We start from the raw sequence: 22,203 nt of genomic DNA on the forward strand, positions 1-22,203 counted from the left end.
TAACGGGATTCATTCATAATTAATCCTTCAGTGAACAAATGGACAAATTATTTCCTTCTAATTCAATTGAAATATGTATAATTTTTTTGTCCAAAAAAAAAAAGCCTTTGAATATATTTTTCCAATTTTTTGTCCTAAAAATAGATTGACTAACACAATATTTTTTTTGTTATTTCACGTCACAAACATCGGTGCATAACAAACAAAAGGTCACTCAATGTACTTTCAGCATAAAAGAATCTTCACTCAGAAGAAAGACAGTATTACCAAGCTACCAGAAAATATTATTCACCATATACTCTCTTTTCTTCCATTGAAGTGTGCAATGAAGACTTCAATTCTATCTAGGCAATGGATCAACATGTGGAAACCCTTATGGATATACACAACTATTATAGACTTCGATGAGGAATTCACAAACAATTTAAAGAAGACACATTATGTACAAGTTGTCCACCAACTTTTACAGCTTCATACTCTAGACAAGGTTAAGAAGTTTCACATGTTCTTTTCTCCCGGTGATAGACACTCGTCTGATCTCATAGAGTGGATTGAGTTTGTCAAAGTTAGAGTTGGAGACCTTGTGCTTGATTTGAATGGAAATGTAAGGCACTCCGACTCGACAAATGATGATGATATCAGGTGGGGGATGAATAAATTCAGAATGCCAAACTCTTTGTTCTCTAGTCTATCAATATCATCTCTCGACTTAACTTGGTGCATACTAGAGCCTCCGCATGATTTAAAGGGTTACAAAGCCCTAAGAAGTGTTGCTCTCAATGGTGTGACAATTAATGGTATTCAATTAGGTGAGATAATTCTTGGCTCCCCTCTTCTTGAGGACTTAACTATCAGTTACTATGACTCCCTGAAGTCAATAAAGATTGACCATCTTCAATTGAAGAGATTAACACTAGAGTCATGTTTTGATATTGAAGAGATGGAGATAAGAACGCCAAACCTGAAGAATCTTTAGTACAAGGGTCAAGTTTGTGACAAGCCTATTTTCATTGATGTCTCCTCCATAAATGAAGCTACCCTACAGCTCATCGTGGTTGACTACAAGTTGCATCTCTGGCAGAATTTATTGACGAAGCTTTCACATGTAAGCTCCCTAGAAGTTAAAGTCACAAGTACTCATCCGGTACGTTTCCATCTGCCCATTTCTGTTTTTGTAACAATACATATTCTGGTTTGGTCAACCTGACTAGTTCCTCGTCTATGATACTCCTTGCTGAAGGGTCATGTGATGACGTTCTTTTACATATTTGGAGTTGATCAAGCTAAGATGTTTAAGCTTTTCAGTTACACCCTTTTGTCCTTTTTCTCCTTCAGAAAAAAAGATCTATATAAAGGTGAACTTTTATAAATGTCCTAGGCATGTAATCATATAATTTTGTTCCTATTTTTTGACATCCTGTTTCCACTAGCAACACATAAGAGGAGATAAATTTGGTTGTTTTCTTAAGTGGAACCCCTCATTGGCTGCTTGCTCAATTTATCACTTTTTTCTCAACCGAACACTGGAGTCATACCCGTAATACAAAAGTAGTCAATGGAGTCATCATTTTTCATTCGTTTATCAGATATCTAGATACAACGATATCAATGAATGTCATGTCACCAAGATGACTTCTGGTGCATTAGTCATGCAAATGTTTTACATTTTGTGGCAGCTAGAGCCCTCTTGAATGTTTTTTCTAGTGTCGGCATATAGGAATCTGACACTTTAGTATTTAACGAAGAAGAGAATTTTTCTCAAAAATGGGATAGTGAAAATCTCTACCTCTTCGTCACTCTTGCCTGATTGTGTGCATATGGCAAGTTGCAATTCTGTTGTATGGTGACTACAATGTTTACGTTGTTAAATCCTCTTAAAGTTAACTATTTTTTTAATTATGCATTGCACTTTCCTTATATTCCCAGGTCCTCCAAGAACATGAAAAATAGAAATTGTCATTGGTCAAACTACTGAAGCACGGGCACTTATCTTCTAAAGGTGAAATGCATTCCTTGGGCTTCTATTAAATTTAGTTCACTTGTTTTGCTATTTTTTTGTAGATGCAAGATCACTTCCTTTTGTTGAGTTCTATTGGATTGAGAAAGTATAGATCTTCACCTTTTGTTTTGAACAAGCTTTTATCGCTGGTTTCAATGATGGGAAATAGTTGAGCAGATTTTGCTTCTCCTTGTTTCAGATCTCTTCGAGATCTACTGAAAATAGAATTTGAATCTGCGTTTGGGTTTTCTTTGTCTCGCCTCTTTAAATCTACCTTATGTATTAAATTTTGGTTAAATCAGACTTTGTCCTCTCAAATCAAGGAGATAAAGAGGAAGAGAAGATGTCATGCTGAGTTGACTTGATTGTTCTTTCTCTCTCACAGTGGAAAAGATTTTGTAGCTTTCTAGTGTGTTTGTTGCTCTACTGGCCATCATGAAGAGGAAAAGGCATCAGAGATTATGAGGAAACAAGCTCATAATTCTATTCATCGGGTGAATGACATAGAATAGAATTTCATGGTGAGGAACAAAAAATTTAGGATCATTATTAGGTTAGTTGTTTAAGTTTTTATCAGTAATTTTAGTATTTATTATTCAATCATTTTTAGCATCAGGATCATTTTTAGGTGTTTCTCAGCAATTTATGTATTTATAACTCAACCAATTTTGTTTTGAATCTACTTGTGTTGTGATACACACATATCTCTTTTTAATAAAAAGAGACATTTTGTTTCCATTAAAGTCCACTATTTGAAGATTTGGTTATTTTTTAAAACCACAAGTTTTCATTTTCTTCAACGACAAGTAAAACAAGTTGATGAGTCACATAGATCCAAGTTGGATTTTAATCATTTGAAGAAAAAAAAGGTTAGAATTTCAAAAAAGGGTTATTTATGTATTTATATGATTTCATATTTTTAATATTATATTTATTTAATAACTTACAGAGAAATTAAATATTATAAAAGTAACATTTAATTATGGGGGTATTTTGGTACTTTTATGATAGTTTTTTATTTGATATATTTAATTAAATATAAAACTTATTTTAAAATTTTTATTATTAATTAAGTAAGATATAAACTATTTAACTTAAAAGTATTTTATTAGTAAATTATTTTTTTACTTTCCATTATATTTTTAAAGAGCATTCTAACACACAAAAAATTATTTTCTTGTGTACTTTCTCTTGAGCACATTAACACAAAGGAGTGCATTCTCTAAAGAACCCTAGATTTCGCTTTCTCTCTCTCTCTTTCCCTACGAACCTGTATGGAACCCACATAAAACAAAAGAAACTACAATAAAAGGAGAGAGAAAATTATTTTATGTTGTTTGGTAGCAAAGAATCTGTTGAAGAGAAGATATGGAAGCCTCTTACATGACTCTCACTATGAGAAGTCTTACAAATCCAAAATTTATTATGAAGGAGATCTCATAGAAGAGTTTTAGTTTAAAGGTGTTTTAGTTATATTAGTCTTCTATTTATGTTGAGTTATTTAATTAAGCTAGGACTTATCTTTAAGTGTTAGAGTTTTGGTGTAATTGGGACAAGAGTAGTTTAATTGTAATTGGACTCTACTACTTTCCTCTATTATAAATAGGGGTTTATGTAATCTGATTAGCCAAAACTTATGCTGAAAAAAACATATGGGATAGTTATATTGTGCACATATGTGGCCAATTCTTCAGTGTTATCCGCAATGAAAATAGTTGATGCTCCCACCTTCTAAGCACTCCAGACTTTCAGTGCAAAGTAGCAATCTTTAAGATCAAAAACAAGGAAAAGAACAATTATGAAGAAGATAAGGAGAATTCAATTAAAAAATACTGAAGTGAAGCACCTGCATACTTTCTGGGACAGCCCTGATCTTTCCCCGGAAGGAGATGCCAAAGATTATCAAAGTTTTCACAACCCTATTGATTATCGTTCGCCTGGCAGTGTCATGATTCCCCTTCATACTTTCAGGGGGAGGTCACTCTTTAAGCTGGTTCCCGGCGCCGAAAACAAGAACAAGCATAGGAAGACAAGAAAGCAGCGCCAAATCTCACGGCTACCTCAAGGAGGAAATAGATAGTGATTACATTGGTGGATTATTGATGTGACAATCGTGGTCCTTTCCCATTTTTAAATCTCTTTACTGTATACCTTCCAATGGCGTTGGGTCGTGTACAAAGATGCAAAAATGTTAATCGCCAAGAACAACCTCTTCCACTCTTTAAGCTGGTTCCCTTTACAGTATACTACTGACTTATACTTTATATCTTGGGGTCAAGTCATTTTGGATAAGCCTTGGACCCAACTTTACAAACTCGATTCTCTATAGTCATTATCTCGTCAAACTGAAATTGCAACTTGGTTCTACGATTTTTTCATTATCTCTTTCGTTTCTTTGAAGATCCTAAATCAATCTGATTTTATGTTCTCTCAAAATTTCACTCAACTCTCATTTTGCTTAAGAGGTTGACGTGGTGAGAGGAGGGGTTGCGATGTTGGTGAACTCCGATATCCTCTTGACCTCATTCTTTTGGTATATAGATAGATCTAGATATATAAATAGATATAAATATAGATGAGGTGAGCCATAGTTACAACTAGCACATGTAAAATACCTCAGATAGGAAGTAGTGCATCATCTCTTCAATGCAACAAACAAACCTGTTGAGGGGACAAGTTATGGAATAAATATTAATCCTAGAGAACATTCATTACTATACACTGAAAACGAAAGCAGTGAAGATTGATCATCTTCGGATGAAGAGATGGAGATAAGTAAGCCGAACCTGAAGAGACTTGGGTACAAGGGCCAAGTTTGTGACAAGCCCACTTTCAACGACATCCCCTCCTTGGATGAAGCTACCGTGACGCACACCCTTGACCTTGACTTCTACTTCGAACTATCCAGAGATGTAGTCCACTTGAACTCAAGTTTTTGCCCAGAAAATACATTGAATAACCTAATATTTTTTTGTTATTTCATATCACAAATAGCAGTGCATAACAAACAAAAAGTTAGTCAATGAACTTTCAGCATAAGAGAACCCTTCATTGAGAAGACTGACAGTATCATCAAGGTACCAAAAAATATTATTCACCACTTACTCTCATTTCTTCCATTGAAGTGTTCAGTGATGACATCAATTCAATTGAGGCAATGGATAAACATGTGGAAACCCCTATTGATTTATAACACTATTATAGACTTGATGAGGGTAGAGTTTCTGACCAGCCAATTTTCAAAGATCCCTTCCTTGAATGAAGTTAGCAAGATGCTCATCCTTGACCTCGTCTTCTTCTTCGATCTATCCAAGGATGTAGACCTCTTGAACTCAAAATTTTCAAATTGAATGATCAACCCATTCAGCTACTACCTTGAACCATCATGTTTGTCAAATCGAATGCTCAACCCAACCAGTTTAGCATCTAGACTGGTTGAGTTGAGCATTTCAATTTGAAAAAATGGATAGTTCAACTTGTCAATATCTTAGGTAATGGCGGAGCTCTAGTAAAATTCTTGTTAGGACTCCGTAGTGTTTACCTATGATAAGCAAGCAAACAAACTTAAATAGAGTTTAGATGATTTAAGAAACCACCATTAAAGAAAAAAACAAAGAAAGATTCAAATAGCAATGGAGAGAGTATCAGAATTGCACATTGTAAATAGACGAACCAATGAGAAAAGGCTTACAAATGGATCGATTGTAGTATAGCAATGTTGTTCATCATCTTTGCAGCAATTCTTTAGAAAAATGCAAAAGAAGAAGAAGAAGAAGATGAAAGTAAAGACAAAACACTCTTGATTATTTTTCCCTACTCTCATCGCTCTTAAGTGTCTCTTGCTTTATATAACTCTTGGTTACACATTTTTGACCATAACAAACAATGCAGTCATTGAATGCACTTGTAAAATTTGGTGTAACAAACCTGAAAATTAGCTATAACTTGTAAGACACCAGGAAATTGGTTGTCACAAACCTAAAGACGGGGCTTGACAGATTTTCGACGATTTTTCCCTACCAGTTTTCGGGCAAGCTGACCTCCATTAAAACAATATAAGAGTAGTAGGTCGATCCCCAAGAAGCAAGAATAGAGCAAGATTCGACTACAAAGATGGAAAATGTGGACTAAAGGAGGATGGTATGATCCGGCAATTCTACAAGGCAGAAGAGAGCAAGTCCTACCTCAGTTATATATAAACCAAAGAGGCTACCTATTCTAATCGGATTTGGAATCCTTGTTTCCCTAGAGTTTCCTTTTACGTAATACTTGCTAAACATGGAGCTCTACTTTCCTTCCTTGATATTTCGCTGGTTGGAGATTTCATAGTTGATAGTTTTTAAGTCATGATGTAGTACTAGCGCCAGTATTTTGAATTTTTGTCATCTATTGATGCCCCTTGTTGTGCTATGGAGACAAAGTTAAAGGATAGATTGAAAAAAGTTTAGAATTATGCAATTGAAACATAAATCTCAATAACTAAAATTATATTTTAATCTTCAACATGCAAAAGAAGAAATTCATTAAATATTACTTTGAATTGTTGTAGCTTTAAAATTTTTATGTAATTATTTGATAGATTAATTAAATATTACTTTATAGGTGGGGTACCATTGCACAAAAGTAAAATTTTCTCAAAAAAATTATAGAAATGGAATTGATCAAAATTTTAAATTTTAGTGGTTTTAAGAAATTCTCACTCAATATGCCCTACATGAAGGTTGTTGTTGTCCAATCTAATTACACCCAATTAGCAACTCATGTAATAAGAAGGATTTTTTGGAAAATTATTATTATTTTTATTATATTTCAAGGAATTGTACTCGAATATTGGATTTCAAATTTTTATTTACCTGAATAATGACTTTTTAAACTTATTTCCCAAATTATCTGATTTCAACCTTTGGAATCCTCATGCGATTCATCAACTTCCCACGTTAGTAAAACTTGTTCATATAGCACCATGCCAACCCATCCTTTAAAACCTAAAATTTTTCCTTTCCCCATTAAAACCCAAAATTCCTCCTTTCCCCATTAAAACCAAATTTTGCACGCATAGGACAGGTTTTATAGAAATTTTGTGAAGTAAAGGTCTTATAGAAGAATTCTAAGTTCTGTAAGTAAAGCATATTGGTTCATGCTGTATTTTTTACTCTTCAAGTATTTTGTTTGTTCCAATTCGCTTCTCATTGTTTTCTCTAGAAAAGGTGAGTCTGCCAATGATAACTATTGTGACTTTCTTGGAAATCTTCTTTCACGTTGCTTGCTAGTCAGATGGAACCCAACACTATTCTTTCCTCCAAAAACCCGAGACCCCCTCCTAAGCGTTTCTTTCTTCATAAATCAAGTCCCTGATTCGATTCTTAGCAATCCTTCCCTCGATACTGCAGTTTCCCTGCTCCCCTCAAATTATAACTTCGAAATTCATAAATCAATATGGTCAATTGTATCTTCCGGCACCAAAAGGGTCGCCCTTCAATTCATCGATGGTCTCCTCATGTACTCACTTGTTCTTTCCGAAATTTTTGAAACCTTTGCTTCTGTTGATGAGTGCATTATTCTAGTTGACATCACATATGGGGTATGCTACTGTGTGGATGATTTTTCTGGATCTTTTGATCCATTACAGGCATAGCTGTTTAGTCCCAATAGATTACACCAAAATCCCTGCTTTATATGTTTTCATTGAAATAAAAATTGAGGTAGACCATATCATTAATACAATTAAAGCTTTTTTTTTGTGACAAAAAGATTGCAGTGGCATGGACCATCCAATTCTCAGCAGTTGTAAGAGCCGTTAAATCTACTTTAGCTGACTCTAGTATTGATATCATTGTTCCACAGTCTAAACCTTTGTCTTCAGTGGAAGTGCATCTACTACATGTCCTAATAGTGTTGCAGTTGATGTTGTTGTATTTGTTGCAGATGGTAGATTCCATCTAGAGGCATTTATTATAGCAAACCCCCATATTAGGGCATTTCAATATGATCCATATCTCAAAGTTTTCTTCTTGGAAGAATATGATCTTAATGGGATGAAAGAAGCTCAGAAAAAAGAAATATTGAATACAAGGAAAGTTAAATCTTGGGGTATTGTGGTTGGGACGTTCGGGCGATAGTCCATATATACCTCATGCTTCCAAACCCTGTTGGGCAACCTATTCCCTATATTCACCTATTTGACCAAGAGATCGAGCATTTTTTTGTCTTATTCGAAGATCCAAATGTTATAATATCGAGCAATTTGTGGTCTTCTTACAACCATTTATAATCTAAATCCGAGATGGTCCTCATCAAACCACAAAAAATAAAATACCATGTGGTGGATATTTAAACACCTGAATCTCCTCTCCACATGGCAAAATCATTCTACATCACTTCAAAAATTTTCAACAACATTCTAAAACATTTCAAGATTAACCAAACTATTTCCATTGTAGATAAACTAAACAGTGCAAAAACACACATATCAAGTCCAAATTCACTGAACATCCCTGGTAGAGTCCCATATGATTTCGCAGTCATTACAAATTGGACCTCTCAGACATGGGGGGTCGGGTTTCGTTGGCTTATGGACGCCTATGTAGGCGACTCAGCATTGTTTGAACTGGACTCAACACCCCAAACCCTAAACCCTATTGACCCTAAACCCTAATTCTAGAACCAGAACCTACACCCTAAAACCTAACCTTAAAAAACCCTAAAAGCCCAAAAACCCAAAAACTGAGAACTCTAAAAAAATTTAAAAAAAAACTAAACCCTAAAAATACAATAAACCCTAACCCTAATCCCAAAATTAAACCCTACGAAGACAAAATTGAACCATAAACCCCAACCCTAAATCCCACAATTAAGCAACAATTAATACACATTACGTACAAAATTTAAAATTAAATCAAATACAACACTAAAATAATAAACAAAGTTAGGGTATAGACATACCTTCTTAAATTTTGGGAAAACCGTAGTCGAAGGGTGAAATCGAAGCCGAATCGAAGTAGAATTGAAGAAATTGACGCTGAAATGTCAAAAATCAAAGAAAATTGAAATTGAAATGGGGGAAATCAAACGAAATCGGGAGGTATTTTGGGCGAAGAGAGAATAGCTACAGGGAGAAGGGAGTGGGAGGCCGAGAGGACGTTCACAATGAGATGGAGAAGGGAGAAGGGAGATGGAGGACGAGAGGGAGGAAAAAAATTTCGGAGGAAGAAGAGACGAGAGAAGAATTAGACCGAGAGAGGGAAGAGTGCAGAAGAGAGACTGAAAAGAAAAAATTTGACGAGGGTTCGAGGCATCTTGCCCGCTTCATCCAAATGATTCTCAATATACTGCGGAATCCAGATTCTTGAAATTAAACTGTAGAGATGATTTTTGGGTTCTTTTGATTCATCAACAAGAATCATGCGCTGGTGCTCCACTAACGATGTCAGGTGATGAACTGAGTAATGCGGCTGAAGTTCATCACCTGCGTGAGTTGACTAACCTCTCCTATTAGAACTGAAGTCAATTACTTTGTGTGTTGTTTTCCTAGAGTGAGCACAAAGGTGATCTGAAATTACTCAGCATTAACATCATATATGCTGAAAATTCAATCTTCTACATGTCTAAAAACTATTTTATGAGTTGATGGGTTAGTTCATTGGAAAAAGAGAATAGAAACTGATTCTTATTACATTAACTGAAATTGCAAAAATGTTTTAGCTTGCTTATCTTACTCAAATTTTTTTCTTTCTACCACATTTATCAAAATGCCAAATTTTATTGATCGCACCCATTTGTGTTACTCTCCATCCTACTAATCCCTTCCCTAGCTTCCCTCTTCCCCCGTGTTCTGTCGGTCTTTTCCACATTCTTTCCATAAAATAAAATAAAAAATTAAAATCTTAAGAAAAAATCGAGATATAAAAAATTAAAAAGGAGCGCTATGTGATTGGATTAAAGAAATAAAATGTTGTTCAGTCGTGTCAAAACTTAACCGAACTACATTAATAATGGAAAACAAAACAAAATCATAGTTTTTTCCCTCATCTCTTCTACCTGAACATTTCGAACCGTTAAAAAATAAAACAAACTATATATAAAAATATGTTTTGTTGCCCCTAACCGCAGCATTACGAGGGAGAAATTAGCAGGTGGCAAAGGAAAAAAGGGTAAAAATGGGTGCAACAAGAGGACTTCTAAGGAGGTCACCCATCCAAGTACTGCCGTCGCCAAAACACATTTAACTACGGAGTTTTGATGGGATTCAGTGCATTAGTGTTGGTATGATCGCACCCGTTTGTGTTTCCCTCTCCATCTTACCAATCCCTTCCCCAGTTTCCCCCTCCCCCCGTATTTTTCCGGTCTTTTCCACATTCCCTACATAAAATATAATAAAAAAATAAAATCTTCAGCAAAAATCAGGACATAAAAATTTAAAAGCGTTATGTCGTTGGCTTAAAGAATAAAATATTTATCATTCGTGTTGAAACTGAACAAAACTACAATATTAACGAAAACCAAAACAAAATAGTACTTTTTTTATTTTCTCCCCCTCTTCTCTTCTGCCCAAACGTTTTGAATAGTTAAAAAAGAAAACAAACTATATATACAAATATTTTTTTCCGCCCCTAACCGTGGCATTACGAGGGAGAAATTAGCTAGTGGCAAAGGAAAAATGGGAAAAAACGGGTGCTACACGAGGACTGCCTAGGAGGTCAACCATCCTAGGTCTAGTCTCATCCAAGCGCACTTAACTTTTGAGGTCTGATGGGATCTGGTGCATTGGTGCTAGTATGTTCGCACTCGTTTGTGTTACCCTCTCCATGCTACCAATCCCTTCTCCGGCTTCACTATACCCCCGTGTTCTGTCGATCTTTTCCACATTCCCTACATAAAATAAAATAAAAATTATAATCTTATGCAAAAATTGAGATATAAAAAATAAAAAAGGAGCGCCATTTTGTTGGGTTAAAGAATAAAACATTGATCGTCTGTGTCGAAAGTGTAGCAAACTGCATTAATAAAGAAAAACTAAAAAAATTCATACTTTTTTTCTTTTTTTCCCCTCTTCTCTTCTACCCAAAAGTTTCAAACCGTTAAAAAAGAAAAGAAATTATATATACAAATGTGTTTTGTCACCCCCCTAAACGCAGCAATGCGATGGAGAAATTAGCTGGTGACAATGAAAAATAGGGCAAAAAGAGGTGCAACACGAAGACTTCTCAGGAAGTCACCCATCCTAATTATATAACTAGAATGTGTTTGATTAATTAGATAAGTAAGTTATTACTACATTTTCTATTAAATAATTGATTATTTATTACATTAAATAGGTCACTTGGCCGATTAATTAGCATAAATCATCGGGTATTAAATTATTTCTTACTTAATCAGTAATTATATGATTAGTAAACACATAATGTCATTAATTAATTAGTATTAGCTATGTTCAAGATAGTTATGTATTACATTAAATGTGTTATTTAATTAATCCCGACCCAACCCTTGCCCCCCACCCAGGCGTGGGTGAGGATATAGGTGAGGTGCGTGGGTGAGCCACATAGGCAAGGCACGTGTGTAGGTGAGTGGCACGCATGCATTCAAGCTGTAGAGGCTGGCTATCAATTTCTTTGTCTCGTTTAAAATTTAAATTTTAACTCGGATCGATTCAAATGCTCTTGAATTATATTTTATGAGCTTATTTAGGCATTTGTGATAATGCCAAGTTTGAATTTAAATAAAGGGGTAAACCTCGTACTTAGGTGGGAAGATCATACTGATCCATGTAAGATGAAGGGATAAGGATTCTTATCCCTAGTTTGCATATAAGTAGGTTTTGTAACCACAAGTGTAAACCATCTTCATTTTATGCAAAGAAGTTTCCGTTATTTTCAAAGCTCTTTTTTTTTGTTCTTTTAAGTTATTTCTTGTTCATTTGGGAGGCAAACTAGCCTTCTTTCATCATAGTAAGTTAGGCCATATGTTGGGATTCTAAGAGTGTCCATGAGGAAAGATTTTTTTGCTCGAAGGCCATATGAATATGATACTGCAGTTAACTCCAACTAATTTTCTAGTTAAACTCCATGGTGCATTCCCCCTTTCTCCAAGGTATATCTCCATTGTATTTAATTTATTATTAAAATTCAAGTAATTTTTTTGGGTCAATTGTTTAGTCAAACTCTTGTGGCCAACATTTTTAGTCAATTTTGTGCTCCATTGGTTAGTTACTATTCTGGTTAATTTTGTGTTATCATTCTACTTCTTTTGTCACCTTCTTGGTATAAAACAATGGTCACTTTTGTTAGTCCTCTAGAAATTCTAGAATTTTGAAATAGGTAATGAAATTTCTTGTATTTTTTTTATCACTTAAGAGCACTGGCTATACTTCCTACATAGAACAAGAGTGCACCCAACAGTCAGAGTGAGTTAAGTTTTTTTATTCACCAAAGTAGTATATTTTTGTGAGCTACCATTAAAATTGTAAATACTCTTTCTTTTTTTCTTGCACTAAAATTGGGCATTTCTGCCTTTGAAATTGAAAGGAATCTTTTTTCAAACATATACCATTTTGAAAGGAATATATAGTTTTATCGTTTCGCTAGAGTGATGCTTTCTTCTCTTATATTTGCTATGTACAATTTGATCCTCTTTAAAAGGAAAGGGTCACTTAATGGAGAGAAGTAGAAGGAGAAGTTCAAAAGAAGAGGTGTTGAGAAGTAGTGGTGGTAAATTTTTTTTAGAAATAAAGAACATCTAAGTAAGGAGGAGGATAGAGATGAAGGTTAGGAACTCCAATTTGAGAGGAGTGTTGAAGAAGCAAATATGGAAGAGTCTAATATGATTTTCATGGTAAAGGAGTCTCATGGTGGAAGAATTAGTATGAAAAAGTCTTATTTGAGTCTCATGGGAAAGAAACTTACATAAGAAATCTTTTGATTCTATTAGTTTTTTGTAATAGTGATTTACTTTGTTTCGTATTTGGAGTTTTATTCAAGTTGTAAGTGGAACATGGGTAGGTTTAATTTTATTTTGATTCTGTGAGTTTTCTCTATTATAAATAGAGAAACAATGTACTCATTATACAATCAATTAATTGTTTTCTCTCTTAATATTTTAAGAATCAATTCCTATGCCTAATATTTTTAATGACTCAAATAAAACATAGTATAAAAATAAGATATCCAATTATAACTTCATAACATGAACTAAAAGCATGGTTCTCCTCATTTGTGCTAATTTAACTCATGACATTACCAGAGGATTTCATAAAGAACAACAAATTGAATAACCAAAACGTGTTAGTACTTTATCAACTAGAGTCTAATATGTTAATCTTATAAAAAAGAAATAGAACATGAGATGAAGAGCTGATATGAAAGAGTCATATATGACCAACCAAGAGAAAATGTGATGACTTTGCTAATGAAAGAGTCATATATGTCAATGCTATTTAATAGAAGAAATGACCAACAAAGAGCTTAATTATTACCATTCAGAGGAATAATATTGGAGGAATCAAAATTCGGAACATATAAAGTTTGAAGAATAACAAAATAAACAACAATGCTTACTAAAACATGGAATGGAATAGTAAATTGAATATTTACCCCCGTAAATAAATTCAAAAAAATAAATCAACATGTGATTAGGCTTAGATTATAACACATAAACAATTTATATCACTTTATAATGGCATCATAAATTTATCTCTAAAGGAATTTTCTATTGTTGTGGGCGACTAACCAATTGTTTTAAATGTTTCTATCCAATCCAAATTAATCACTTAAATATAACAATTACTACGTGAGGTTAAATTATAAGCTTTTCATGGTTATTCTCAAGTTTGTATGTCATTAACTTTATGTGACTAAACTTAATGTCACTAGACATTTTTCATAATTAAGAATGTTGTGGTTATTACTTAATTATTCAAATGTAAACCAAAATATTACATCAAAATAATTGACTAAAATTTATGCCAATTATTAATTTCTTATATTTAGGTCGATCATAATATGCATAGAAGATTAAGTATGCATAAAAACAAAATAAATTTTTATACAGATAAAAATTAACTACGCATGCATATTAAACATTCATATATGCATTTCCAATTATTTAATCCATATGTACTAAAAAGAAAAAGAATGAAAACTAAAATATTCTATTTTTCCTGTTATTTATATATGAATTAAATGTATCCAATGATAACACTGGGCTTGGATGGACCATGAGCACGTTTGTGCTCTTGCGCGTATAGTGGTGCGGGACAGCCGGCGAGCACGATGTCGTGCTCCAGGCGATCCAATGAGAGCACGGAACACCGGCGCACATAGCACAGGTCTCTGCTATGTTCGCTCGTGCTGCTCTCGGCTGCTCATAGCCAGACATCTCGTTTGTTCGGGACTCTACTCACCATCCCCACGCCGCCGTCTCCTTCCTCTGGTGCTATTGTCACCAGTGTGCGTCCGACGAGTGCAACAAGTCGGTGTACACAGGCTTCCATTACAACGTCTCTCTCTCTGTGCTTTGTGACTGCTCCTCTTGGCTGTGCTTCGACGCAAATTCTGGTGTTCATTGCCACCCACTGAAGCAATGTTTCTCAATCGAGAATCAGTTGTGTGCAATGCCGGTCTCCAGGCGATTGAAGTGAGGAAATGGACCAACCGGGAGTCGGGAAGAAAATGTGCACAAAACGTCGATGGTTCGATGCCAGTGCACACAACGAGGCCTGTCGTTCAACTCCCCTCGTCGATGATCCCCTTTGTAGACCCGAACGACGGCTAACAGCTTGCTGTGGGCATTTTCTTCCCTCGAGAGCATCTATTCCCACTAACATGCCGGCACCTCCAGCGCACTAAGTGAAACCTACTCTGACGCACCAAATGCAGTCATCCTATCAGGCCGGGAACGCTGTTCGGAAACATCATTGCCTCTCTTGGACGCTGTATAGCCAGGGAGCGCCAACGTGATTGAGATCCAATAGGCACACAATGTATTGACAGTCGCACGTGCCACCACTGGCGATCAAAGAAGCGCGGGCCTCATAAGGCCTCATCGTAAGGCTACATCCTCCTCTACACAAAAACGACACGTAAATTTTTATTTTTTTTACGGCAGAATAAAAACATAGACAACATTTTACAAAAATAAATAAATAATGAAATTGTAATCAAGATGAGAGATTCCAAATGAAAATCAGAATTTCTAAAGCAATATAAAATTCGTAAAAAGAAAATCGGAAACCCAAGATGCATACCTTTAGTCATGGTAGACAAAATTCCAGGAATTTGTAGAGAAACCCGTTGATGGAGAAAACTCGGGCTTATTTCTAGACCAAATCCCATTTAACGTATAATCCAAACTCAGGCTCACTATCCTTACATCTATGGGAAACTACCTAATAATGGGTTAAACCTAAAAAAGGGAAAAAACTATCAAAGGGGTCATGGGCCATTCTGAAAGGAGGGAGTGGAGGAAGAGTCATGAGATACTTGGTAATTGGATTGTAGAGATAGTAACTGAGCTTGAGATTAGTGTGGATTTTCTTGCACTAGAAGATGACCCCATTGCATGAACCCATATTCTTGATGTTCTGATGTGAAGGGAAGATGAGGGAGTCTTGGAGCGTGAGTGCTCCTTTGTCATCCAAGTGACAAAACATACATTCACGTGTGAAGCCATAGTCGTAGTATTTGAGATAGACTAAACCGAAGTCAATTGATTTGGCAGTGAAAGAAGCTAACATTCTTGATCATATTATGTCATTTCTTTAAAATAGCTTCGCACTTGAGCCGTCATTTCTTGGGTAGACGTGAAAAAATTTCAAGTGAGATGTCTTTGTTCAGGACTATGGAGTCTGGTCCACTGCACACGACTCTGTTGCTGAAACAGAGTTGGTGTACGAATAGAGTCCCTCAACCGGAAGACTTCGTCTCTATTGCCAAAACAGGGACGTTACGCGTAGAGAGTCTTGTATTTCATTGTTTGTTCACTATTGAGAATAATCATAATTTGTTTTATTTTTTGTGATTTCTCGTTTGCTTAGACAAAGAGGGGGTGAGGGCACATAGAATACATTTTGAAAAGATTTTTGGCGGGAACAAGGTAGGTATGTTACCCACTTTGGGGCGTTGACCGGGAATGGCAAGTCACCTCATGGTTGGCAAACTGCATGTGCTCTTTCATGAATTGCGTGGCGACTTGCAAGTTGGAGTGGAAATTGGAAAGTGGCAAAAAAGTGTAGAAAAGGCAAGATTTAATAGGCACTCTGTTGGCTGTAAGCCGTTGCCATCGCCTATGCCCGAGCTGCTATGCGATGCTACTGGCGTAGCCGTTGCCGGTGTTGTAGGGCGGAACTTCAACTCTATTTCCGAAATAGAAACAAAGTACAAAACCGAGTCTCTCGGCAAAAAGACAGACTCGAGAAGAACGATGATGTTGCCTTCACTGTTGTAGGAGTTACAGTTCGTTGCCGTTATTGTTGCCGTTACTGGTGCTGCTATTCGACGTTGTAGTCGAAAGAACAGAGTCTAGGACTTACTGGAACTGAGAGGTTTACAGAACTCCCTTGGGATTTCGTATCGGTGCCTATGTGTGCACCAGGAAGACGAAGCGGGGAGAAGTTTTGGTCTCACCGAAACTCATTGAGACGAAATAGAGAGAAGACTCTCTCGGGTTGTATTTCTGGTGTGAGAAACATACTGTATTGTGATTCTTCAATTGATCTATAAAATCCTATATAGCTCCAATGGATGTAGGCAATTTGCCAAACCACGTAAAATATTGTGTCGTGCATGATTACTTGTTACTTGTCTTGTTGTCATCGACGATTTTTTCCTAAAAACTGGTATAAGAGCCGAAAGATTATAAGAAGCAAGAATATGATCTTCAATGAGAAGATTGTATACAAGGACAAGTCCAATACAGTTGCTGAAGCAGCTCCTCAGGAGTCCGATTTTGTCAGATTGGATGACCTACCAGAGGCCACAGTGCAGTGTAGAGATGCTAGTGATGGGGAGAGTGGGTCTAGTGCACCCGAAGAGAGTTTAAACACCTTATACTTGGTGTGAGTCCTTCATTTCCCATTACTAGCACTGAGTTTGCAGCTTCTTCCAGCATACCAATTTTCTTGTATATATCTATCAATATATCAAACACAAGAGCGTTGGATTCTTTACAATCTTTATAGCTATATAAGATTGAGTTCACAATAGCATCCACATGTGAATTGCCCAAGTGGGTGGCAATCATTTGCTCTAAGATACCATTTACAGGACCAAACAAACAGGCTTTACATAGATTTACAGTAGGTGTTGAAAAAGAAGTTAATGTTTGCGGGAGACCCATTTGAGACTGGGACCAGTGGAAGAAACTCAAGAGGAGTTTCGGGTCATTTACCTGTTTTTGGCGAAGGACACATTGTATCATTTCTGGGTTTAACTTTCTTGGAATGTCTGAGGAGGTCATGAGACGCTGCCAATTGTTGTGTTGAAGGAGACTGATGATTCTCTCTGCAAAATGTTTGTCATTGCTGAGTGCATCCTTAGCGCCTTGTAATGTGGAAAAGCGTAAAGGCTTGAATGAACGTGGACATCTTGAGGTAGTGATGCAGGCAGGGTTAGTCGGGAACAACAAGTGCCCTGAAGGTCTCGTCATTTTCCACTACCTCCAACAGAGAAAAAATGAGCTCTCAGGTGGAGTAAATTTTCCTAGAGCGATAAAATTTCTTCGGGTTTACACCGGCAGCAAGTCCCCCACTTACCCCCTCACTCGACTTATAGCCACTTATGAAAATTAATTATATAGTGCCCTTACGCAACCATATAAATCACTATTGATTGGTCCATCGTTTAACTCTGATCTACTGAAACAATCCAGGAAACTATAAAAAGGAATTTTGATAAGAGTTTAGTGAAAATCAAAGAGGACGGAAACAGTACAAACAAGGTGAAAAGAAAGCTGTCTTGTGATAATTCGAACATTGGCAATCGTAGAAACCAAACCTGGAACGACCGAAGTAGATAACGGTTTCAAATTTTATGCTTTGCTCAAAAATCAGAATAATCGACTGAAAATTTCAAGTATTGCTTAAATGCCAATCACACAAGACACTTGCTCGGCCCAGACGTCGAACTTTTCTCCTTGAAATTTGTTTGGCAACAACAAGCTTCTCTCATAGCTTTTAACATTCGAAGTGTGTTTGGACCTTTGTTGACGTCGATGATTTTTTGGAAGCCTCAACGCTATGTCTTATACTTTGTTCCTATGCGAATTAGCTTGTCACAACAACGGAGTTTTTAGACCGGTCGTCTTTGAAAGACGAGTTTTTTTAGGGATTTCACATCAATTTGTAAGGATTGAACCAGACCTAATCTTACCCGGTCCAATTACTATAGGACCGACGGGTCAGGTCCGATTCTACAAGCAATGATCCATGTGGCTGTCTACCTAATGGCACTTTCTGCTTCCATCCAGAAACGGTTGCTGACACAACAACATCTGTCACACCCCATCGTCAGGTTTGTGACAACCAATTTCTTAATGTCTTACAAGTTATAGCTAATTTTTAGGTTTGTTACAACCAATTTTAGGAGCACATTCAATGAATACATTGTTTGTTATAGTCATAAATGTGTAAACAAGAGTTATATAAAGTAGGAGAGACTTAAGAACGATGAGAGTAGGGGGAAAAAAATCAAGAGTGTTTTGTCTTTCCTTCATCTTCTTCTTCTTTTGCCTTTTTGTAGAGAATTGCAGTAAAGAAAAGGAACATCATAGCTGTTCAAAGTTGTGATCCCTTTTTTTGGCTAAGAGACTGGATTCCTGTACTACAATTGATCCATTTGTAAGCCTTTTCTCATTTATTCATCTGTTTAAAATGTGCAATTCTGATGCTCTCTCCATCAATATTTGAAGCCTCTTTGTTTTTTTTCTTTAATGGCGCTTTTTAAAATCATTTGAACTCCATTAAAGTTTGTTTACTTGCTTGTCACAGATAAACACTAAGAAGTCCTGAAAAGAATTTTACTGAGGCTCCGCTACTACCTGAGATATTGACAAGTAGAACTATCCAGTTTTTCAAATTGAAATGCTCAACCCAACCAGTCTAGAGGCTGAACTGGTTGGGTTGAGCATTCAATTTGACAAACGTGATGGTTCAAGGTAGCAGCTGACTGGGTTGACCATTCAATTTGAAAAACTTGAGTTCAAGTGGTTTACATCCCTGGATAGATCGAAGAAGAAGTCGAGGTCAAGAATGAGCATCTCAGTAGCTTCATTCAAGGAGGGATATCTTTGAAAATTGGCTTGTCAGATACTCGACCCTTCTACTCATGACTCTTCAGGTTTGCCTTACTTATCTCCATCTCTTCAGGCAAAGATAATCAATCTTTACTACTTTCATTTTTTAGAGATTTGAGTCCCTTGAAATCATAATGTCACTTCTTCATGCCTCAGGTTAAGTTCAGTGAATTTATTCACCCCCACCTGATATCATCATCATCTGTCGAGTCGGAGTGCCTTACTCTTCCACTCAAGTCAAGCACAAAATCTCCAATTCCTTCTTTAACAAATTCAATCCATTCTGTGAGATCGGATGAGTATTTTTCATCGAGACAAAAGAACAGGCGAAACTTCTTATTCTTGTCAAGAGTATGGAGCTGTAGAAGTTGGTATGCAACTTGTACATCATGTGCCTTCTTTAAATTTGTTGTGAACTCCTTGTCATGTCTATAATAGTGTTGTAAATTCATAGGGATTTCCACATGTTTATCCATTGTCTAGGCAGAATTGATGTCAACACTGCACACTTCAATGGAAGAAAAGAGAGTATGTGGTGAATAATATTTTCTGGTAGCTTGGTGATATTGTTAGTCTTCTCAGTGAAATTTCTCTTATGCTAAAAGTTCATTGACTAACTTTTTGATTGTTATTCACTGCTATTTGTGATATGAAATAAGTAAAAAAGTATTATGTTAGTCCATCTATTTTTTGGGCAAAAATTTGAGTTCAAGTGGACTACATCCCTGAATAGTTTGAAGTAGAAGTCGTGGGAGGGGATGTTGCTAAAAATGGGTTTGTCACAAAGTTGACCCGTGTACTGAAGACGCTTCAGATTCGGCTTAATTATCTCCATCTCTTCAACCGAAGATGATCAATCTTCACTGCTTTCATTTTTTAGGGATTTGATACCCTTGAAATCTTAATGAGGCTCCTTTATGTATCAGGTAAAGTTGAGCGAAGATATTGATGGACAAGAGAACAAACAATCCGGTTTTCTAAATTTCTTCATCCATCGAATATCATCAAGTTCAAGCTACTTAACTCCTATGGCAGACAAATCAATCAATCTCATGAGATCAAATGAGTAGCTCTCACAAAGATCAAAAAACAAATGAATATTCTATTGGTGTTGTTTTTTATACAAAATCAATATTCTGTAACTCTCCTAATTCTCAATAAAATTGAAAAGATATTTTCAGTGTATAGTAATGAATCTTCTCTGGGGTTAATATTTATTCTATAATTTGTCTCCTTAACAGGATTGTTTGCTGCATCAAAAAGATGATATTTATTCCTATTTTACTAACCGGTAATCTAATATATAAATGATCTACAGATTAAGGTATATCTAGTCTGATAAAATAGTCGGATTTTTTCACCTTTATTCTTAATTTTAACTGCTTTTACTTAGTTCATATTGTTTTTAATTAATTCAAAATCTAAGGTCAATTTTATAGATTATGTTCACAATGAACAATAGCATTCGTATAAGCAATTACAAACAAAGTACATATAGGATTTTTAGGGTGGTTTGTAGTCCTTCTAGCCGATTGCTAGTCCACCCCCTAAGATGTTTTATAATCTTAAGGAACCACTAATGTTGGCTTTGCCCAAAAATATATACAACCAACTCACAATGGCACTCTCTTAGATTTAACACCTAATGAGGCATACATGCCTAGATCCACAAAGAGATTTTCCATCAATTCACTAGGCTATGCAAGTTTACACGAACATAGAGATTTTCATCCACTTACTAGGCACACCAATCTAGACCCACAAAGAGATTTTCAGCATCGCCAACCTACACAACGTCTTATGACTCAATCAACATCAAACACACCTTCCCACCTTCAACTCCTCAACCACAATAATTTATCTTAAATAAATTTGGGGTGAGGATGGTCTTACCGAAGGAAGGTTTGACCCAATTGTAAGCATTACTTGCTTACCATATAACCCAATATTAATTATCTCCCAATAGGCAAATTTTATCAATCTAGGTACAAACAAATAGGTACATCTATCCTAGGTACCTATCCAATGTAATTAGTAGTTTAAAATATTTAGTAACTTAATTTTAAAATGAAAATAACTCATAATAGTCATTTATTATTTTATTTGAAAATATAGGCAGATCAAGATGTGTTGATTTGAAAATATCAGCTCAATTTAAATATGAGATTGTCTTTTCAATTTGGGGAACGTATTCAATTCAACTCAAAAGTAATAAATTTCAAACTATAGCCCATAAGTAGCATTATAAATTATAGTGAATGATTTTTCAAAGTGTACTTAGCACTAGTTCACAATACACTTGGATTTGAAATGTTATCCCAAAGTTTAAATACTTAGTAAAAGCCATTTCAAATGCCCCAATAAAATGACATACAAGCATGCATTAATATGATTTAAAAATAGAAGAGGTTGTAAACGTAATTTCAAATGGTTGTCAATAACACAACTACTCACAATGCAATGGTTGAATCAAATATGGTCTTAAAATCACTTAGCACATGTTCAATTAACTGATGTCTAAGTATTCAATTAAACAACAATGAATATTTAACTCAATAAAAAAACTATCAAAATTGACTTCCTTTTAAGTTTTAGAGGAGCCAAAAACTTCTTAAATCATGTGCAAGAGCTTAGGAGGCTTGGTTTTCTCTGTGAGAAGAGAGAATTTCGTTGGAGGCCTGTTTGGGTTAAATAGCAAATTCTCCAACATTTAGCAAAAGAGGGTGAAAACAAAGGTCTAAAAATTATGAAAAAAATAATCATTAGTTCCTATTTGGCTACCAAACATATTATAGGTTACTTACATGATTTGGAAACATAAAATTTTTGGATTTGGACCTGATATTCAAGAAATTGAATTTCTACAGCATGGGCTCCACTCCTTTTTCTTTTAATAGCTTGATTATGTAGTCGAATCCTAC

The 22,203-nt window shown here is 35.6% G+C and overlaps 1 protein-coding gene and 2 pseudogenes across 1 annotated transcript; 2 read left to right on the plus strand and 1 right to left on the minus strand.

Annotated features, from left to right (window-relative positions):
* Positions 1 to 217: 217 nt before the first annotated feature.
* On the plus strand, positions 218 to 976 carry LOC137942973 (F-box/FBD/LRR-repeat protein At1g13570-like). The gene has a single exon (XM_068788688.1). It carries the CDS (start codon positions 218 to 220, stop codon positions 974 to 976), a length of 759 nt encoding a protein of 252 aa, XP_068644789.1.
* A 6,297-nt stretch (positions 977 to 7,273) lies between these two features.
* On the plus strand, positions 7,274 to 8,118 carry LOC137934313 (uncharacterized; annotated as a pseudogene).
* Positions 8,119 to 10,156: 2,038 nt separating this feature from the next.
* Positions 10,157 to 10,275, minus strand: LOC137943316 (5S ribosomal RNA; annotated as a pseudogene).
* Positions 10,276 to 22,203: the final 11,928 nt, after the last annotated feature.

The sequence above is a fragment of the Aristolochia californica genome, unplaced genomic scaffold, assembly GCF_029961685.1.
Source record: "Aristolochia californica isolate CCGP_79_NKW_82.1479 unplaced genomic scaffold, dmAriCali1.0.hap1 SCAF_10, whole genome shotgun sequence".
In the NCBI taxonomy this organism is placed as follows: domain Eukaryota; kingdom Viridiplantae; phylum Streptophyta; class Magnoliopsida; order Piperales; family Aristolochiaceae; genus Aristolochia; species Aristolochia californica.

Excerpts from the sequence above, each read along its gene's own strand:
- LOC137942973 (XM_068788688.1), top strand. The coding sequence starts at position 218 with ATGTACTTTCAGCATAAAAGAATCTTCACTCAGAAGAAAGACAGTATT.